The sequence below is a fragment of the Akebia trifoliata genome, chromosome 13 (assembly GCF_017979445.1).
Source record: "Akebia trifoliata isolate Shusen 1 chromosome 13, ASM1797944v1, whole genome shotgun sequence".
Taxonomy (NCBI): domain Eukaryota; kingdom Viridiplantae; phylum Streptophyta; class Magnoliopsida; order Ranunculales; family Lardizabalaceae; genus Akebia; species Akebia trifoliata.
This window is the reverse complement of record NC_141387.1, coordinates 192,987-213,905: the sequence shown is the minus strand read 5'-3', so window position 1 is coordinate 213,905 and position 20,919 is coordinate 192,987. Positions and strand designations below refer to the sequence as shown.

Genomic DNA, 20,919 nt, shown 5'->3' with positions numbered 1-20,919 from the left:
GATTCCGAGGACAAAAGGAGCACCAAAGCCACCAATTGTCATTCCCACTAAAACCATCACTAACAGAAATCTTCGCATCGAAGAAAAGTAGTTTCAAGGATTAATAAAGGATAAAACATCAGTTTCACAAATGATATATATAAAATATAAAATATAAAAAAAAAAACCAACCAAAACGTCAAATTAATCTCATTTTATAAAGTAATTAGTATGGGGTCTTGGTCATTTTCTAAAGAATGTAATAGAGCTGCACAACCTTTTGGAATACTCAACTCTTCCTGAAAAACTAGTAATAATGATTAGGAAAAATTTTCTTCTTGATACAAACACACAGCAAAATTTGATCAAATGTACAAATGTAAAATCAATTCGTATAAGATGAAGGATTGCCAACACATAGCAAGCACGAACAAGGCGATATTGTGAAGGAGGAAGAATCCCTAAACAAATCCATTTGGTCTTTCCCCGCTCTTAGTAGACCTCTTCTGCATATCTGCATCATAATGTGCAAATGCAGCATCTAGAGCCTGTTCAAAGATGAACACGTCCATGAGTTGCAAGCCTTGAGAGGTGTAAATGAAAAAAATGATCATAAAATTGTTGTCCTTTAACAAGCCAGATATTTTAATTTGAGAGGTACTCATATTATAAATGATCTCACAGTTTTCAAGTTCAAGGAACCAGCCCAAACTACTGTTTGAGTCAGCAACTCAATTCTGAAAACTTAAAAACTTCTCCAATTAGATATTAAATTGGATTTAACACACCTATCAATTTGCACTCCCTATGTCGAACTGAAATCAAAATTGATAAAATTACATCTATTAAGTTTCAACACTTCTTTTTACTGGTTTACAGAAGTTGGCTGTGCCAACATAGAAACATAATGACTGACCTGAAGCATGGGTTGAACAAGGAGAGAAACTTGATGCCGAAAATCTGACTGCACAGATTCTTTAATCTCCTGAAAGAGGAAATAAGAAATTAGAAGACTAAATAGATAGACAAGGCTTCAAGTGTTTCACAGAGTTAAAACACAAAACCCTCCACTTCAAAAGCAAATTCTAAAATTAGTGCCAATAGGACAAGTATCATGGTCTTTCATTTAGAACAAACCCACAGTCGCTAAGCATGAAAAAAAGCCATGATAACTTTTTTGGATCATGGTCATGGACTCGGATGTTTTTAATAATTTGGTCATGCATAAAAATGCTTAACAATGGTGTACCACATGTACCCATGCACCCAAGAATGACAGCAACTCAAATCAAAGTTGATCTGAATAATGGCAAATGCTTCTATTATACCACAAATACCATTTTCTATGATGGCAATGATTACAAACATGGATTCACCATTAAGACACAGATTTTGTTAGTTTGATAAGATAGAGAACCGAGGAAACTGTGGAGATAGGACATAGAGATAATATAAACTGCACACCACATAACAACTGAAGGAGAAAAGGAGCAAAATATCCTAAATTTTCTAATGTGGGGGCGAAAGGGTTTTAAGAAACATGCAAATAAAATTTATATGAAAGGGATTTAAAACATTTTTCCAAGCATTTGCAAGAGGATTATGAACATGCATATATATTAATATATTATGCACAAAATGCATAACTAAAGTGGCAACTGACTGAAGGTGCAGAGTCAAAAGATGACAGGGTTACTCATCCTGCGTACTTCATAACTTTTATCACATTCTTTTTTTCCATTTTTGTATAGCTAGATAAGGTGATTGAAGTTGACTCCCCCATGAATGCTAAGGCCTTATCACAAGTTGAACTCATGCCATCAGGCTAACATCAAGATAGAGGCAGAAACTACTGATCAAGGAAATGGAGGTTAAAAAAAGGCCTTTGCTAAAAAGGTACCTGCAGCTTGGAATAGATCTCTGCCATAGCATCCTTCAATCTACTTACCTGTAGTGTACATGTTTAGTTCAGTGAACACAGCATGAAAGCATCCCAACAACAAAGAGACGAGTTTCAGAGAAATTATTTCACCCCAAGTCATTTCATATACAGTGTACTTCATAAACTTGTATTATATAATAAGATTTTTTGATAAGCAAGCTACGCTAGTTGTATAAATAATAGTTCATAAATCACACCATGTTCATATAATAAGATGGTCAACAAGTTGATAAATTTCATATTAATTTAATACAATAAATCCTCTGGCATCAAGCAGGATTGGAAGATAATGATGTCATATGAAGATGTTTGAGAATTTAAGCACCATATCACACATACAACGAACCCACGGCAATATAGAGCATAACCATCTGATTCCACACACACACACACAATGGTAGTATGGAAGGGTCTACCTTTACCCACTTTTTTTTTTAATGAACTCTAACTTAAGCTACAACCTTCAAAAAAAATGTTTCACTCACACTCTCACTCAAAGAGACCATACACTCACAAACAGCAATATAATGATCAGAATTTATCCAGCTTCAATTATTCAATGCCACATGATATAATTACCTCAACTGTATAGACTATTGAGTATTGAAGTAATTACCTTGTTATATAGGTATGCAGTTGTAACTGGATAAGCTGACCAGAAATGCTTCAGTAATTCTTGAATAGATGTCCAATGCTGAAAATAAGAATGATCGTATACATAAATAACAAAAATAAAGTTAAAAAAGGAAAGAAGAGCAAGTAACCAAAGAAAAGCATTCATGTATGTCACTAACGTCATGGAAACATCTAACATGTGGTCTCCGGTGTAATAAACCAAGAGAAGAACATATTGTGTGCAATTTGGAGGTGAAATACAACAATAGGAACCAACTTACATGCAGGAGTTCATCTTTAGTTCTGTTTGGCAGTCTATCAAGGACACTCTCCTGAGGGTTCTTCCCAAGATTATACTTGGTACTAGATAGAAGCTGAGTCAATCCAGTGAGAACCTAGATCATAAGATTGAGGTCATGACATTATTTTTCACATGAAAATCTTTCTTTAATTTTCCTTTTCGAATGAAAAAAAAAAAAGAGAATGTTTAGCGACATAGATATTTCTACCTTATGAGCGACTTCAGGCTTAACGACAGGATCACATAACCCTTTTGCTTTCATCTCAGAAATGAGCTCCCTCAAAAAGCCATATGCTTGCTCGGAGGTCATGCAGCAATTGATTGGTTTTGCTCCAGCTACTGAATCTCCCAAAGCTTTAAGAGCATTAGCTTGTTGAGAGTCAAAGTACTCTCGAGGATCCTGATTCAGGAACAGAGCTTCAGACACCCATAAGCTAACGAAATTAAAAGCAGCTCATGAGAAGTGAAATTCACCTTAATACACAGAGGTGCAAATGGAAGACCACGAGGTGCCTGAAGATCTTCTATCTCAGCCATCCGAGAAACCCTCTCCAACCTTTCCTGGTTTGCATTCTCATCAGAGATTTCACTTGCTAACTCAGCTACAATACAATCAAAGACAATGACCGCAATTCAGATAAAAAATACTGCAAAATAAAACAAGAAATGAATGCAAATAAGTAATTAACATTGCTAACCCTGTTTGGAACTTGCAAGTGCTTCAGCTACAGTCCTAGTGTCCCCTAATGCCACATCTGCAGTCAGGTCATGAACAAAATTTAATAACAGAATAGTTAATGTTTTAACCCTATTTATATTGAAAATAACAAAGTAGCTCCGCTGAATATAGGTCCAAGAAAAATGCAGTGAAATTGTATATTTACACAAACATTAAATTCAGTAAAACCACAGTAAGATTTGATCTTGATTGAGTCAATCAACTAATGTTGATTCAGATGTTCTGATACTGATTGAGTCAATCTCCTATCCCATAATTAAGTAAATAAAAACAAAGGGGAAAGAATAAAAAGGAGACTCCAACCTAAAGCTCTTCCTTCAAGAACAACTGCTGCATGCCGGTTAAGATCTTGTGAGAGAGTCCTCTTATATTGTTCATATTCTGAATCAGTAGTTTCTTTGCTTCCATCACGAAGAATTCCATGGTCCTAACGTGAGCAAAAGAGAAGAAAAATCAGAGAATGAACATTTCAACCAAATGTAAACAAAAGAACAATGCATAGGAAAAGAAATGCACACATTAAACCTCAGTAATCATCAAAAAGGAGTCCCAAATGACTATTTACATTGTTAAGAATAAATATACTGCAATTGTAAGTTTGTAACTAGTATTAGAAACATTGGTGACGAGACAAGGGAGTTTTAAGTGATGATAGGGGTATGCACCAATGATACGTGCAATGCAACCATAGTAAGGACGAGTAAGTAATACACCCATGTAATTTCAAGACTTAATAAGACCAAAGTTTATCAATTAAACAAAAGGAAAAACAATCCAATAATAAGACCATTCGTACTGCACGTACCAGCTAACTTAGTTGGTAAAGACTATGGGTGATGATACTACAGACCTGAGTTCGACTCCCACCAGCATGAGTTACTGATCTCCATTAAAAACAAGCTTACCGATCAAAACGAAAAGAAACCATTAGTACAAGAAGAATGATTGTACCACAAAGGAGTATGTTGAGAAGGATGAGTGATAGGTCTATGAATGATGATCAAAATGAAGTATATTGAAGGGGATATAGGAATAGCCTCAATAGGTGACAAAATAAAGGAAAATCGATTGATATGGTGCTAGTGAAAATTGTTTTGGTGAAGTTTCTAAAGGAAAAGAAAAGGAAGGAGAAAATGACTTGGATGGAGATTGTACGCAAGGATAGAACGCACATTCTTGATCAAAGATTTTGCTCACGCTAGACTTGAAAGGAGAAATAGGATCCATGTTGCCGACCCCATGTATGAGATGGGTATAAATGATGATGATGGACCACTGGAAAGGAATTTCAATATCCAGCTTAGTGAAGCAATCTTTGTGTTTTCTCAGTGTGCAATATATTCATACACAAGCATGCCCATGCGAAGGGTCAAGGATAAAATTTAAAAGTGTCACTATTTGAATGAGAGGATTGTCGTATTTTTTAAGGAAAGGAGCTTCCTGCTAAGGATATTGTCGTGTTGTCGTTGTCCTTATTGTTTTTTTTTTTTGGTGTAAATTATTTAAGGAGTTCAGGGGAATCTTCCTTGAAGATTTTCTTGTAAGGTGGGATAGGGTGTGTAATCTTGTTGTAGGGTAGTTAGCTGTGTGCTTGGGAAAAGGTTGTGGTGTCGGGTGCTTGTACTTCTTTTTGGGATGGTCATCTCAACCTCCCCCCTTTTTAATATATCCATCTTTACTTATCAAAAAACAAAAGGTGTCACTAAGATACCCTTACTCACCCAGTATGCTTCAGCTGGCAGGCCTCAATGAATCAGGTTAATTTGTGACTTACTCATTGAAAAAAGTTACACTGTGCATTGACCAATAAAGATGTAAAAAAGGAGAAAGAAGAGAACTGCACAAGATATGTTAGGCCAGAGAAAAGTGAATTTAAAAATTATATAAAAAAAGAAGAAACAAAAATATTTCTAACAGTATCACAAGAAAAATATCATGAAACATCACGAACGGAAAACCTTTTCAATTGGTATACAACTAGAAACTTTAATAGTTCAAAAAAAAGTAATAAAAAAATGGATGATAGAATTGAATATAGAGTGGATACTTGACGTACCGGAAGATGTATATAGTCATCCCCTTGATCAGCTTCCATGTCTAAAGTTGGATCAACCCTTCTGATCTGCAAACGGAAACTTCTTTAACATAGAAAGTACAAGAGAAATGTTTAAACTGTGAAAAACAACAGAGAAACGCAGCAAAAATAGACCATTTCCTTCAAGATATTATCAACATAAACAAACGGAAGTTCCAATGTTACAAGAAAGAGAAAGTGAACCTTCCGCCGAGCTTCACTAGCCAAAATATCATCATGCTTAAGAAAAACAGCAAGCTCCTCATCTTCAGCAGCTTCTGCTGCAGCAGCAACAGAATTATTCGTTCTATGGAGATATTCTGCTCTACAATATTTGGTCCAAAAATCCTTTTCTGTCATCTACAAGTCACAAAAGAAAATTATGAAGAACAAGAGAAAAATATGAGCCCAAGACTTCCCTAGGTACACATATTTGTCAAATAAATAGGACGCCCCCCCCCCCCAAAAAAAAAAAAAAAAAAAAAAAGAAAAGCGACTTCCTAATAATGGACATGACAAAAAGGAAGAAGAATGAGAAGTGCCTGAACAGTGAGAAAAGTTAAGAAACATCTTTTTTTACCTTCTTGGGCACAAAATTCAGAAATGCCCGGTGAACAGCAGGTTTTTCGGCAAAAATCTGAAAGAAAATTTCACTGTCACCAAAGGTGGTCTTATAAGACAAATATAATCACTTCTATGACTACTTGTATTGGAACCATCAACTCTATTAGCCAAATCAGTTTTTTTTTATTGATCCTATTAGCCAAATAAGTATGCAACTGTATGAAGAGATTTTAGCTTAAGAACCAAGTTTAAACATTCTAGGAAATTGAAAGAGAGAGTACTTACAGGATATAATTATCATTCCACTTAAGACTATAAATTCAAACTTATTACATTAGCAAAGCTTTTATTGTCTATAACTAATAAAAAAAACCACCAGATTTGCAACCAAGCAAGAGTTCAGACACACATAAGGAAAGGATAACTCAAAAGCATGCACCAACATACAGTCACACATTTCCATGTACATCTCTCTTTTTTTTCTTTTTTTAATAAGCAAGTAGGTCAAGACAAGTTTTTTATCCCATGTCCGATGTTATCACTTGACAAACTTTACCACCTTGCCGAGATGGCACCATCCCTTGAACATCATGAACTGCAAGTCTAGAAAAAGTGCCTCCCAACCCAAGAACATTAAGGGGCACAGATAGGAATAACTCCCATAGTTGGCAAAGGCATAAAAATAACATCAATTCTCTGGAAAAAAAGAAAAGAAAAAGATGAAAAGCATCCATGTATCATGTCAACCCTATGAATATAGTAAGGCTACTAGTCATATTCAACCCCTCCCCATCCCCCCCACGGTGGGGAGGAGAGAGGTTGTGGAATATTATAGATTATGTAAATAAAAATTTTTGGTCTGTAGTTAACATTATTTGTTTATAAAATCATTCATTCAATTGATAATCTCCAAACATGTCCACTCATTCACAACAACAATCAGGAATTACAGTGGCTTCACATTGACTTAATTCAATCACAAAAAGATCTGCATAATTATCATCCAAGCAAACAACTAAAAAAAGGTGCGCAACCATCCTACCTGATGAATGATCTCCGGAGTCAAGTTAAATGTGACTTTGTTGCTCTGGCAATACACATAGAAGGAAATTCTTAGAGTTTCTATGGAAAGATACAACATATAAACAAACAAATCTAACCATGAGGGAACCTATTATATGAGCTTCAATGTAACAATTTTTATTTTATTTTATTTAAAAAAAAAAAAGTCAAAATAGAGCAATTTGAAAAAAGTAAAATGGGTAACAATAGAAAAATATTTTGGAGATGTTAGTTTGTACATATATGCAAACAAGTAATCAGAACATAAAACAAGAAGTTCCATGTTGTACCCGACCATCAGTCAATGGTCTGACATCTGCAAGCATAGCACTTTTGAATCCCACTCGTTGTTTCGAGTTTCTGCTGACGTCAGTAGCAAGCAACCTCTGCAACAAAAAAGATTAGTAAAAAAAGTTCATAACTACAAAAAACTAACCCTTAGGTATCCAAAGAAGGTATCAACAGAAGAAACAATTGAAAAGGAGATAGTCTAGATAGAGCAAAAAAGAATTACCAAATAAAGTATACAGTTTGAACAGGGCATATAACAAACAATACATTTAAATCAAGGCATAGATATGAGTAGGTAACTGACCTTTCTTGTTGCCCAGAATTCAGCTTCTGTCAACACGCCGCTGATAACAAATTGCTTGTGCAATTTCTGCAACTCGCTGTGACGAAAGCCTTTTAGTGCAATTACTAACGGGTTAGTGGTTAGTATTTAGTAGGTGAAGGCAGGTTTCAAACCCAATTGTGCTATCAACAATCACATACTTTAACCAACTTAGCAAATTTCATGAATTTGATTGCACATATTTCATATTAGATCTTCAACCTGAGTTCATGTCTGGAAGTTGTTGATAACTACTCAATGATAAAGTCCAACCTCAATAACCAAAAGATGGGCAAACTACAATACCCATAGAAACATATGAGCAGTGCATGCACATTTACACCAACAATAACATAAATCATCAATATACATTTTGACAGGTTTTTTCGGTAAATATTTTCCCCCAAGTATTTTATTTTATACAATTCATTATACTGATAAAAAGAAAAGGCATATCCAAAGAAAAATACATGACAAATGTAAGAAAGACAATACAATGAAGCACAGTTTGCAGCCATATAACAAAAACCTGAAGCAAGAATAAATCTTTACTCATGTCTTGGTGATAAAGAATCACATAATTGTAAATCTGAAAACAAGTCAAGTTGTAGGTAACACCAAAAGGAAATGCATGAATCACATTTACTTATTAAACACACGATTATGGACAGTAAAATTACCTATCCTCTCTCAGCAGCTTCATTCGGCGTTCCATTTCTGCGGTACTAAGTTGTTCATCATGAACAATAGAAGCAGATTTTTCAGAAACCACTTTGGCATCCTTTCCAGTGGATTGCATAGCTTGGAGCTTCCCGAGGACCTTACCTGTTCATGGGCATCAGACACTACATCTTCAGGTAAACAACTTTCAATTGACGCATGCAAAGATATCAGCTAGGAAAGATTACAAATATACTCTCCCAAACCTATTATTTCGTATTTAAAAATCCATCCGTACTTCTTTTTTTCCTAGAAAAAACAAAAAAACCTGAACTTGTTTTCACCATGAAATGACATATTCTTCCTCCAATTAATGCGAAGTGAGTCCTTACCTGTCATTTGATAGGTGGACTTAAGATGATTGTACATCCAGGGAGAAGAGCAGAATTGCTCTGAGGTATTTGACTTGCTCAGGGATCCTAAGGTTTCTTTGCATCATAATTCTAGAAGACTCATGAGTAGAGTTATACCCTAGCCGACTAGTGTATAAGATTGCAAAAATTAGATTATATTGCGGAAATTTTCTGGTTTTTCCCTGTTGCACAATCGGTTTCATAATAATTCTCCTTTCTTCCTAATAAATTCTGTAGTTGGTCGACTAAAATAAAATAGTTCTAAATGACACATTGGACAAGACACATAAGTTTTGATCACATCTGAAAAATGCAATGAAATCAAAATAGAATACCAGCTAGCATATCCACGTCAACATTAATGTTGCCGAATCCCAACTATTTGAGCCTGGCAACATGGATCCCATTTTGTCATTCAATTCTATCAAGAATCATCTCTTCCGTTAACCAAGGCAAAGACAGTGGTCTACACGCATTTTAACTATTTTTTATTGGCAAGAATATTTTTCTTTTTCCTCTAAACAGAGGCCTAAAAAACAAAAAGCAACGGAATTGAGACCTTGATCCAAGAAATAGCTTGGTAAGATGGCTGGATTAAATGATGACCAATCACGTCAGGGAAATATCTTATGAAAGAAATTAGGGTCCCGATGAATGTGAAAAATAAATCTCAATCAGTAATCTTTTCAGTAAATCACAAACACCATTAAAATGGAACAATACCAAATAGAAGACAGTTTTTATAAAATGATGACCAAACTTATAAAAAAATTAAAAAAATCCACCACTGTCATCATCTGATTAAAAAATTACTCAAACTGAAGAAGCAATTTAAGTGGCCTTAAGATGGAAAATCTAGGGGGTAAATCTCAAAAAAAAAGGTATGATCATGACAAAGATGAAACTTACCCACAAAATCTCGGCAAACATCACGTTCAGAGAATTTGTCAAACTCAAAAATGTAGCTTCCACCCTATGATAACATAGAATCAAATCATGTAAGCTCCAACCATTGAACTTGAAATAATACACAAATCAAGCAAGAAAAATCAAAAGGAATGGTCACACACTGACTAATAAGTGAACCGCAAAAGCATTTGAATCAATAGCAAGACAAAACATGCAAAAGGTGCCATGGGAGACTGACCCAAAAGACTACAAAATGGTAATTGGTTGAAATAAAACCTTGAAATCAGGATCATGTGTAAGATTTAGAAGTGCTTGTTTGTGGCTTCCCTCTTTGGTGAATTTGTGACCTGAAATTCACAACAAAGAAAAAGATATGAAATAAAGCAAATACAACAAACAAGAGAATGGAAATTTAACATTAGCTCTAAACAAAGTGGATAATCATGAATGGAAAGTTTTTTTTTTCTTTTAAGGATAATTGTAAATACATATTAAAGCAAAGAAGAGAATTGATGCAGGAGAAGTGTGCACAAATCAAAGGTTGAAAAGAATATTTTATTGGGTTTTTCTCGATATTATATTCAGGCCTCAATTGCATACAAAATCAGGAATATTTATAGGCCCATAGTCCACCCATTTTCAACCTATTCTAGAGTTCGTTCCAACTATCCAAAAAGGTCCAAAGTTCAACCGTCTATTGTGCTGGTTGAATTACCGAATTTACTATACTTGATAAAATATTGTTTTTATTATTTTTATTATTTATATTAAATCATGTATTTACTATTGGTAGTTCATTCTGATTTTAATGTATTGTTGGTAAATTCTATATTAGAATTTTCAATGCTAGTGGAAATATCATTTTATGGATCCTATAGTTGATTAAATAGGGTTTAAATAATTAGTCTTATAAGGCAAGGTTTCTATTTATTAAATTGAGTAGTCAATAAGTTCTAGAGTTGTGAGACTTTTTACTATCTTCTTGATTATTTAGTACAATTAAGAGTTTTATTTGTTTTGCAAGTTGAGACTTCTTAGGATGTATTATTACATATTTTCTATTTCTATTAAGAAAGTTTAGCACCTTGGAACATAATAATGAGGGATGAAATTGTGTTTTACATAGTTGAACATAATGGAATGGAATTGATCGTATGAAGAATTTACTTAGATCATCGCAAGTTGTCTATTGGTGTAATGAGGCTTCATACAAATAAGTAGATCAAGTGGTGAGACTACTAAATTTTCTCTACTTCTAACCCTTTATTTTCTTAACAATAAAACCCAAATTTGAATTCCTCAGCGCCCCCCTGCGGAACAACCCAGAATTTCTATCCTACAGCCCACAATGTCAAAATTCATTGGATCTAAAACCCTTACCCCTTAACACTAATTTTCAGCCAATCAATCTGGATTTCCAATACCCTACACCTTTTAAATGGAACCCCATTTAACTCTAGATTCTTCAATCAACAACAACAAAACCTTAGGCCATCCTACATCAAGAGGACAACAAACCTAAGAGATTGAGGAGACCCATCCAAGGCTTACAAAACAAACAAGAAGAAATGAGACAAGACAATCTAGCTAGCACAACCACCATTTAAACACAAAATATTTATAAATAAAAAAATATTTAAGTCCTTATTTAACTTTGCTAATAGTACAAAGTGAGTTGAAGATAAGAATAATGAGGTGAGCTTCCTTCTCTTGTCCTTTAACTACACTTTTTCTATAGCATACGGACTCTAGGAAAGTAAACGAGGGTGACCCTACTCTGCCGATCCCCATCAAAAGACCAGCCTATCTCACACACACAAATTTCAATTTTAAAAAAAAATTATTTAATCATCTCTCCATTGACTTTACACAAAACAAAAGTACACAGTTAATTTTGTTACAGCTAATCAAATGGTCGATTGTAGGAATCATGTCCAAGGAAGTCTTCCAAAGGAAAACATATTATTTATCTCTAGTCACTTCAGTCTAGAGCTTTTCAAGCTTTCCAAACCTTTTCATTCTAATTTGCTTTTGTCAATTTCCGATAACATTCATTTTTTGAGAAGGTTAAAAAGTAAATGCAACAGATGGAACAATTTGAAAAGAATAAACCATGTCGGTCTCGCCAAGACAATAAAAAGAACTTGTTAAAACCATTTCAAAAATCATTAAAGGAAATGAATAGAACTAGCAATAAAACAACTTTGGGCACTATGAGAATTTTGATTGTAACACCATCTACTAAGGAACATTCAAAGTCTCATTAGAAGAATAATCTTTAGAGATGAGGCATACTTTTTATTGATTTGAACCCCACATTAAGGTTAATAGATAACGTGGGATCATCAGATGTAAATATGAATTTGTCCTCCATCTGCATAAAGTAATAGAAACCATGTGAGCCAACCAAACCATTAAGAAGAGTAAAAAAGAACAATTGGGTTATACAAGAAAAGTAGAGGACAAAACCATTTAGGAGAAAACAAATCCTAAAATGGATATAACATAATTAGAGACTTCAACAATTAGAAACGTGAGTGTGTTTCTCTTGGAAGTAGCAATTGAATTATCAAACTGATCCAAAAAAAAAAAATTATGAATTATAAAAATGTCTTTCCTCTTATATAAAAAAAAATGTCATTCCTTTGTCATTGGCCGTGCTAATGAGTCACATAGCAGCATATCGATAAAAACTTGTTTATTAATAGAATTTTTTTTTATCCAACCAAAAATTGACCAGGTTTTCTGGGTGCAGGTTGCAAATAGTGAAAAACTTGTGTGTTTAGTATCCATACCCTATATGGATGTTAATAGTCAAAATTGAATTGGGTCCACTAATCCACAGTTTTGACAACAACTTGGTTCAATCTAAGCCTCACTATTCTAACATATCCCCTCTTAGTCAGCATCGAAAAAAGGCCATAAAACTTCCAAGAAATATTTTTTTTGACTTGTCTGGATTAAACCAAATGATACATAGAGAGTAGCTACTCTGAATTTTGAAAAAGCATCCCATTTCAATACTATGAAACAAATATGCCCAGTAATTTTTATTTTTTTTCATAAGTAAATCTTTTTCTTAATTCAAATAATGCCACCATGGTGGATTATGAAAAAGCTTAACATTCCCCATTTGATGTTAAGGCCATTCCATGTTCTTATTCTAACCCTTTGAATGGTAGAGAGTGCAAAATGGTACCCACACTTTGAATGTGGGTACCAACTCTTCACTTACATAATTCTGAACTAAGATTTACGAGTAATCTCAATTGTGCCCAACCCAATCAATTCTCTAGCAACTTTAATAGTATGTCAATGTTCCTAAACAAGTGCATGTCTACAAAATACCAACAACGACTAAAAAATGGAAGCACAAAAGTCCACTCATTTGGGTTTTGGCAATAGTACAATTCGATCTAAACCACTGGTTCTAACACCTAAAACAAGCGATTGATATTAAATTTTGGTTTTTTTTTTTTTTTTTAACATCTAAGTTCTTCATAAGGGAAAAGAGGACCATCCATCAATCGAATCACAACGCAGACATAAAGCTTGGAAGTAAAGAGAATGAAGTAAGGAGATTACCATTATTAGCACTCCTTGAATCCCAGGGTCCTTCACTGAGGCGTTCTTGTACCGAGCACGCATAACTACCTGCCCAGCTGACATTGTTCTACTTCTATCAATGTTCGATCGAAAACAATCGACCAACTCCCCAAATCAGAATCTATTGTAAATCGATCTCTATCGTTTCAAGAGATTGGATGCAAGTGAGAGAGAGTTTCTCTGTAATTGAGGTCAAAGAGCTGTGATCTAGGGTTTCTTTGCGGACACGATGTAAAGCGGAGAGTATGTGCGTGCGAATAATTACGTATCTCCGCGTTAGAAGAATCAGTTGGGCTTTGGAAATCGATCTAAAGTTTCAAGATTGTTGAGGTACAATAGTCCCACATCGTCCAAGAGTAACATTTACGAATTAACTTTAAATACATTTTGTAATAAAATACTACTAACCACATTTAAATTACAACTAAACCCTTCAAGTACTTGTGACATGTATATGTAACATGCATATGTAAATATATGTTGAGAAAGAGATGGCTTCAATTGGCACATCGGCTTTTATTTATTACGTATTCTAAACGCTTGAATTTTTTCAATTGAGGTGTAATGAGTAAAAGTTGGGTGCCAATAGCTGCCTTTTTTTTTTTTTTTTTTTTTTACTTTTTGCACCGCCTAATTCCTTTCTAGGGCACCTTAAATATTTGGTTCCACTACATGGATTGGATGGTGTAGATCAATAGAATTTGGTGGTTCACCAAGATCAAATGTTGATAGTGTAGTTAGAGTATCACTTGACGAGCAATCTTGGCCCCCTTTTCGTCCCTAAAAGTGTCACGACTACAGGTGCCTCGCATAAATTCTCTCTTTCTCTTACTTATCTTAAAACTAATAGTATCGATTGTATCCCTCATATATAATTATAATTCTCAATCTATTCTTTTTCAAAGTTCATCTAACAACAATGCATTATCTACAAGACTTCTCGTTTAATGTCAAAATTCGATATTTAATAACCAATTTAGCTCCATCTAATGAAGTTCAACCATAGAGACTATTTTCTTGGACAACAATGGAGAAATTTTAAGAGAGGACCCACAAAAAAAAAAAATGCACACATGATTTGAGTTCAAGAAACAAATATTGTTCATTCTACTCTATAGAGCAAGTCTTTTGTTATTAGGGTAAATTACTATTTCGTGATCAACTTTGGACAAATTTACGATTTTGGCTCAATGTTAATTTTAATTACCAAAACGTGAACGAGCAACGAATTTGGAGGTTTTAAAGTGACTATTTCGCAGATTAAAAGTGAAATTTTCACTTTAAACCTGTGAAATATTCTCTTTAAAACCGTTGAATTCATTGTTCGTTCTTTACCAATTGTAATCAAAATGAACAGTGAGCCAGAATCATAAATTCGCCAAAAGTTAAACATGTTTTCAAAAATATCTCTTGTTATTAAGAGTGACTTTAAAAAAATGATGAAAATTTAGTATCTATTAAGAAGGAAAAAAGGGGTTTCAGATCAAAATATTGATGTTATTGAGGAATTGTTTGCTATAGTTGTTGATCAATACGTGGTGATCGAATAACCATAGCAAACATGACCTTCAGTCAAAGAAAGGCACATGGATGGGGGCAAATTGAATCTCAATATAGGCATCATGGACTGGGCCATTTTAATATAATGGGCTTTTGAGTCCAATTTTTTTTGGGTCTGGCCATGGTTTTAAATCTCATCCAAGACCGAGACAACTCATCCAATTTGTCTAGGTATCGTCCACCAACGAGATGGATTGACAAGTCATCTCAAACCTGATGCGTTTCTCAAATAAGGTGGAGAACGTTCATTGTTGAACGAGACAACTTGGTCTTGTTCATGGACGAGAGGAGACGTCAAAACTCAAAACAAGTTTTAAGAACATTTGTATGGCCGACTTACATAATGAATTCTTGTTTTCCGAGGTTCGTTTGGAAGGTGCCAACACGCACCTATTATTTGACTTTGTCCAGCATTACCGCAGTGCTACAAAGCTTACTCGATCAATTGGTTGGTTAACTTGAGCTGTTGAACAAGTAGAATAGTACCACAACTCCTCCCACGGCTGCTACTAACAATAATTGGCAGTGATAAAAATGCAAATGAAATATGAAAACCAAAGATTTATAAAAAATGAATACAAAGGATTTATGGCTTTGAAGATGGTACAAAATTATAAATGAAGTGATATACTAGATGGGATACGATGCCATGTAGATATCTCGACCTGATTGGCAAGATGATTCATCTTCTTAAGTGGGTTGGGGTAACCTATTTTCTTGGTTGGGATAACTCAATCGAGGGAAACTACCTAATTAGGATTCAATATAGAGATTTTGAATAAATATGAATAGGACAATATGTAAAAGAATTTTGGATCATCCTTTGAACCTAAGATATATTCTAACTTAAGCATGAGAGACTCTTTGTTAAATACGACACCAATGTTTGATAAGGACGAAGATAACATAAAAAACAAGTAAAGACATGGAACATTGGTCATCTCAAGGCGTCTATGATGGACAAAAAAATCACTCCGACATCATTGTCTTCATCGAAGCTCTTTATTTCAAAACTTTATGATCAATTGAATAATTTTGTTCATTCATTCAATTATGTTTAAAGTCATGTCTCACCTAACTCTTATGTATATACATCCACTCTCATTACCTAAATTCTCCTCATTTATGATCTTTCTTCACTTTCTAAAATCATAAATTAATGCATAATTTTTAAGTGAGACCATAATGGATTTTCGTTGCGCATGACAATAAAGCATGATCAATCTTATTATCATCTGAGTTAAATTTCTCATTGTGGATAAGATCATAATGGAATATAATTAGTCTCATGGCGGCAATCAAATAGTAATTTCTTGTTTTTATCATCGATCCATGTACGTCCCGATAAATTTGGAGGTCCTATTCAAAATCAATTGGCAATGAATAGAGAGGCCCAGGAACTTATAAGGAGAGAGACAAAACAATGAATACTCGATGCGAGATCAAACTGAACATGTCCCCACACGTATGGGTTGAATTGGGTTAAAACACGTGAATGAAGGAAATACCTACTTTGATACCATGATAAATTTGATGGTCCAACTCAAAATCAATTAACAACGAGTGAAAAGGTTCTCATAAGGAAAAAGAGAGTTAGACAAGACAATAAGTGTCAGATGTGGATTTAAACTCAACACACCCATCTACATCCCAAGCACTCTACCAAGCTTAATACAAATATCTTTCCCTATCAAATGATCGGGAATTATTGTATTCTTACAAATCTTCATTGATGTAAAAGATTTCGAGTTACTTATGTATAGTGGGTTCGATTAGTAAATAAAACAAAACAAATTAAAAAATCATTTAAGCAACCGTCGCTCGCCTGATGATTAATGCATAGATCTCTGCAATTAATTAACAAAATAACCAGATTGAAAAAAGAAAAAAAAAAAAAAAACCATAATTCAACCTAAAAACAAGAAGATGGATCGAATATGATACAGTTGTTGTGGCTTTTAACCCACCAAGTAATCTATTTGACATAATAGGAGTTGAAAAGGAAAATATTCCCACATGCAAGCAGAAAACACGCGCGGGAGTACGGTACAGCAGCAAAAGATTGTCCCAGGCAATGATTTTGTGCTCTGGACCCACTTGGTTGCACGTGCAACGAGGATTATTCTCCACATTTTTGACACAACCACCACTCCACCACTACAAATTCTATCAACTTTGACTACTGGTCCTCCTTAAAGGACTGACATCTCAAGGTCCAGACCAATAGATATGTTCTATCAATCAAACATTGTTAATCACGAGGACCATCAAAGATCTGGATCATGGGATGACAGTCCACTGGAGATCATGAAATGGTTCAATTGTTTGCATGTGGTATAAGCGTGCTCCTCCTTTACTCGTGTCGTGTGGTCCATCCACCCCATTTCATGTATGATTATTGGGTGGGTCCACCCATCCTCCACGCCTGTTGAACAATATCAGTTGTTATCATCCTCCTATGGTGGACCCTGTACTACCTCATCAACACAAGGTCCAAATTACTGATGATCATCTCGATGCATTTCACTTATCCCGAGGAAATATCATTTAATTTATATATATAGTAAGCTACTACAACTACTACTAGATGTGGTCTCCTTCCTAAATTGATTAGTATTGGTTAAGAGTTGTTGATGGACAGAGAGCTAGAGATATATAGGTGAAACGGTTCCCAATACGGCTAAAACCAAGTTGGCAAATTGAAAACCGAGGCCTTACATGGTTCAACTTCAAACCTAGCACCCTAGCTAGTAGTGGTCCTCTCTCCTAGGTGTTTGGATGAACTTATTACTTCATGTGCTTGACATTATTATTGGACGATTTACGAGTTTTTTTTAGAAAAATTAAGTGTCTTTAATTTGTTGGAAGTTTAATTTAAGGGTGTCTAGGGAATTTTCTTTTGTTAGTCTTCAAAAATAGAACTAGGTCAAGGACTATGTCATCACAGTTTGAAAATCTATCCCAAACATTGATCAAAATGTTGAGGAATATATGCATATATCACCCTCAATTTTTATTTATTTTTACTTATTACTGTGTGGAAGATAAGGCGTCTTTGGATTGTCAATTTTTTTTTTGTTTGGTAGCCCAAGACGTCCAACACCCTGTCATGTGTTACGATATTGAAGTAGACATGTTTATGTGAAGGGACATGTAGATATTCGAAGACACGTCTTAAGAATTGCTAAATTTGCACAAAATATAATTAAAACTATTTAATAGACCTTGTGGTAAGGATGTCTCTTCTTTGAAATGCTCAGTTTTAGGGTCAATGTCTTAACAGCTCAATTAATAAAACATTTCTTTCGTAATGTCCCCTCACCTTGATAAAATGATGCTAAACTCAAATTGTTGGGATTGACAATTTAAACAATTGAGATCAATTATTCACATCATCAATCTTTACAATTTGAATCATTAACCTCGATGATTCACGTTCAAATGTTGAGATTAACAATTTATAATTGTGGATCTTGATAATTGTAAAACAATCAATATTAACGATTGAAACAAGTGGATCTCAATGATTTGATTTGTGAATCTTGACAATTTGAATTAACAATCAAACCTACTGAAAAGGGATTAAGGGGGTCAAAAAAACTAACAAAATGAAATCTTGAGGGGTTGGTTCAATAGCAATTTCAAATCCAATAAGCAGTGAGAGTCCATAGGTTGTGTGTTCAATACCTAGTATGAGTAGTGATTCCTTGAGACCACCTACGAGGGTGTACCCTCACTTACTTGGTGGCTGGTGTGTATGATGTGTGGGCGTTACACATACCCAGGAAAGGGACCCATATGCCTTGGTCCACACCCTAGCTCACCCAATCCCACTTGTCAGACATAAGTTCAGACACTGTAAAAAAAAATTACAAAATTGTTGAAAGGGGGTTGCGAGGGCATTAAGTAAAAAAATAAATAAAAATATGGGGAGCTTTAGAAAGAGATCCCTCTCTTAATCATTAAACAAATTTCCCTAGAACATATATTTTTGATTTTGCATGAAAAAGTTGTAAAGAAATTATAGATTTTCTTTGTGAAAATGACTTATTAGTAGGCATCATATGTCACTTATTTGAAGTTGAACATTTTAGTTGTCAATATTTTATTATTTATTATGATACTCGGTACCATATGTTTCCAAGGAGAAAACGGTCACTCTCTCTTGCAAAAATGCCATTTATCTATCTTTTACAAACTACTTTTTTCCGTGTCTGACCAAAAAGCCCCCAAACAAAACAAATAAGAAAGAGAGGCCAACAGAGAGCGAAAGAGAGATAGAGTACACTGTTCTCCTGTTACTAATAAACAGAAAGCACGAGACTAAGTCGTCACGGATTGCACACACGACACACATTCACAGACACACACAGAGAGAGAGAGAGAGAGACGTGGAGGTGAAACAGAGAACATCTTATCTTGGTCAAAGTCAAACTGACATCTGCTCGTGCTATCTCGAACAAAGTGAGAGAGAAAAATTCAAGATGCAAAGATCTCTTGACAGAATCTCTGTCTCAGAATCATACTAATTTGAATATCTTCCAATTATTAATTTCCAATCTCTAAAATGATCATTAAACTTTATTTAATAGACATTTTAGATATCATCAACTTGGCTTTAGAGGTTTTTGATTAACATATGATGACTAAAGGCTTAATTTGATTGATTACGATGAGATGAATAATTTAATTCATTCTCTTTAAGATGACTAATTATAATCAAATACTCTTTTTTTCAGACATCCCGTACAATTTTCGACTTGATAATTATAGAAATATAAATATAATTTTTTGTATATCTTGAAACAAAAAGTTTACGATTCTATGATGAGGGTGTACAGGGTGGGTGTCTGAAAACAAGGTGATAAATTATCACAATTCCTCTAAGATTCCTCATTTTAAGAAAAGTCATTTTATAAGTCATAAATCTCTATTTTCTCATAAAATTCCTTATTAGGACTTCATCTCTTAATTAATAGTCTTTTTTTTTATCGTAAGGTTTCTCTACACTTCTTTGGGATGATGGGACTAGAACCTAAATCAAATGTTTGACGTCATACAAGTTTCAAAGGTGTAATAGGGTTAGTTAGGAAGTCATCCAATTTCAAATACATGTTCAAAATGAGCAAATAATTGCCGTTGGTTCTATAGTTGAATCTAAAATATTTTTTTACAATTTTTTTAATTTATTCTAAAATATTTCATTTAGAAAAAAAATTTTCAACATGTAATATGATAAAAGTAAGTTAGGAGGTCATCCAATTTTGAACACACGATCAAAAGTAGCAAATCCTTATTGTTAATTTTACTGCTGAATCAAAAATCGTGATATTTACTTTTAATCAAACAAAATACTTAATCTAAAAAATATATATTTTTTACATTTTTTTCATTGATTCTAATATTATTAGTTATGAGAAGGACTATCATCATAACAACTAATACTCTATTAGTGATATATATTTTTACATGTAAGTTGGATTTGATCGATCAACGACTTGAAAGTGAGTTGAAGAAGATGGTGACATCATCATCAGCTACGAAGGGAAAAGACATATAAAGGAGAGATGGAATGGTCCCTTGGAACTAATAATTTTGGGGAAACCAAGAAGAATATGTTGCAATATGTGCTTTGACTCGGTGGAATCACAGCCAAAGTTTGTGCTCTTTGATGATTTTTCTTTATGAAATCAGTGGCAACCACGCCTGGTTTGATTGATGTGAGTGTTGATAGCTTGTGGTCCTCACCTTATGTCCCTTCGATTAAACTTCTCTCCTAATCTATTTTGAAGTTTTAATAGATCAATTAATATATTACCTCTAATATCCAACCGAAATTTCTTTCAATAATAGTGATATTTAGAAAATTATGTCTAAAGTTG

General features: G+C 34.1%; 1 protein-coding gene across 3 annotated transcripts; it reads right to left on the bottom strand.

Moving 5' to 3' along the window:
* Window positions 1-172: 172 nt before the first annotated feature.
* LOC147387030 (general transcription and DNA repair factor IIH subunit TFB1-1-like) lies at window positions 173-13,800 on the bottom strand. 3 transcript variants are annotated; one of them, XM_086420635.1, is made up of 21 exons: window positions 13,457-13,800; window positions 12,167-12,245; window positions 10,148-10,218; window positions 9,872-9,935; window positions 8,570-8,714; window positions 7,872-7,947; window positions 7,567-7,662; window positions 7,257-7,301; window positions 6,231-6,287; window positions 5,855-6,010; window positions 5,633-5,698; window positions 3,880-4,003; window positions 3,536-3,592; window positions 3,312-3,439; window positions 3,046-3,237; window positions 2,818-2,931; window positions 2,538-2,615; window positions 1,880-1,927; window positions 896-964; window positions 768-794; window positions 173-527 (listed from the first exon to the last, which is right to left on the bottom strand). In XM_086420635.1, the coding sequence occupies exons 1-20, from the start codon at window positions 13,538-13,540 to the stop codon at window positions 771-773; spliced, it is 1,773 nt and encodes a 590-aa protein (XP_086276761.1). In that variant the 5' UTR covers window positions 13,541-13,800; the 3' UTR covers window positions 173-527; window positions 768-770. The 3 variants fall into 3 exon arrangements, with proteins under 3 accessions (XP_086276761.1, XP_086276760.1, XP_086276763.1); XM_086420634.1 differs by lacking the exon at window positions 768-794 and having other exon boundaries at window positions 13,457-13,799; XM_086420637.1 differs by lacking the exons at window positions 768-794; window positions 12,167-12,245; window positions 13,457-13,800 and having other exon boundaries at window positions 8,570-8,734.
* Window positions 13,801-20,919: the final 7,119 nt, after the last annotated feature.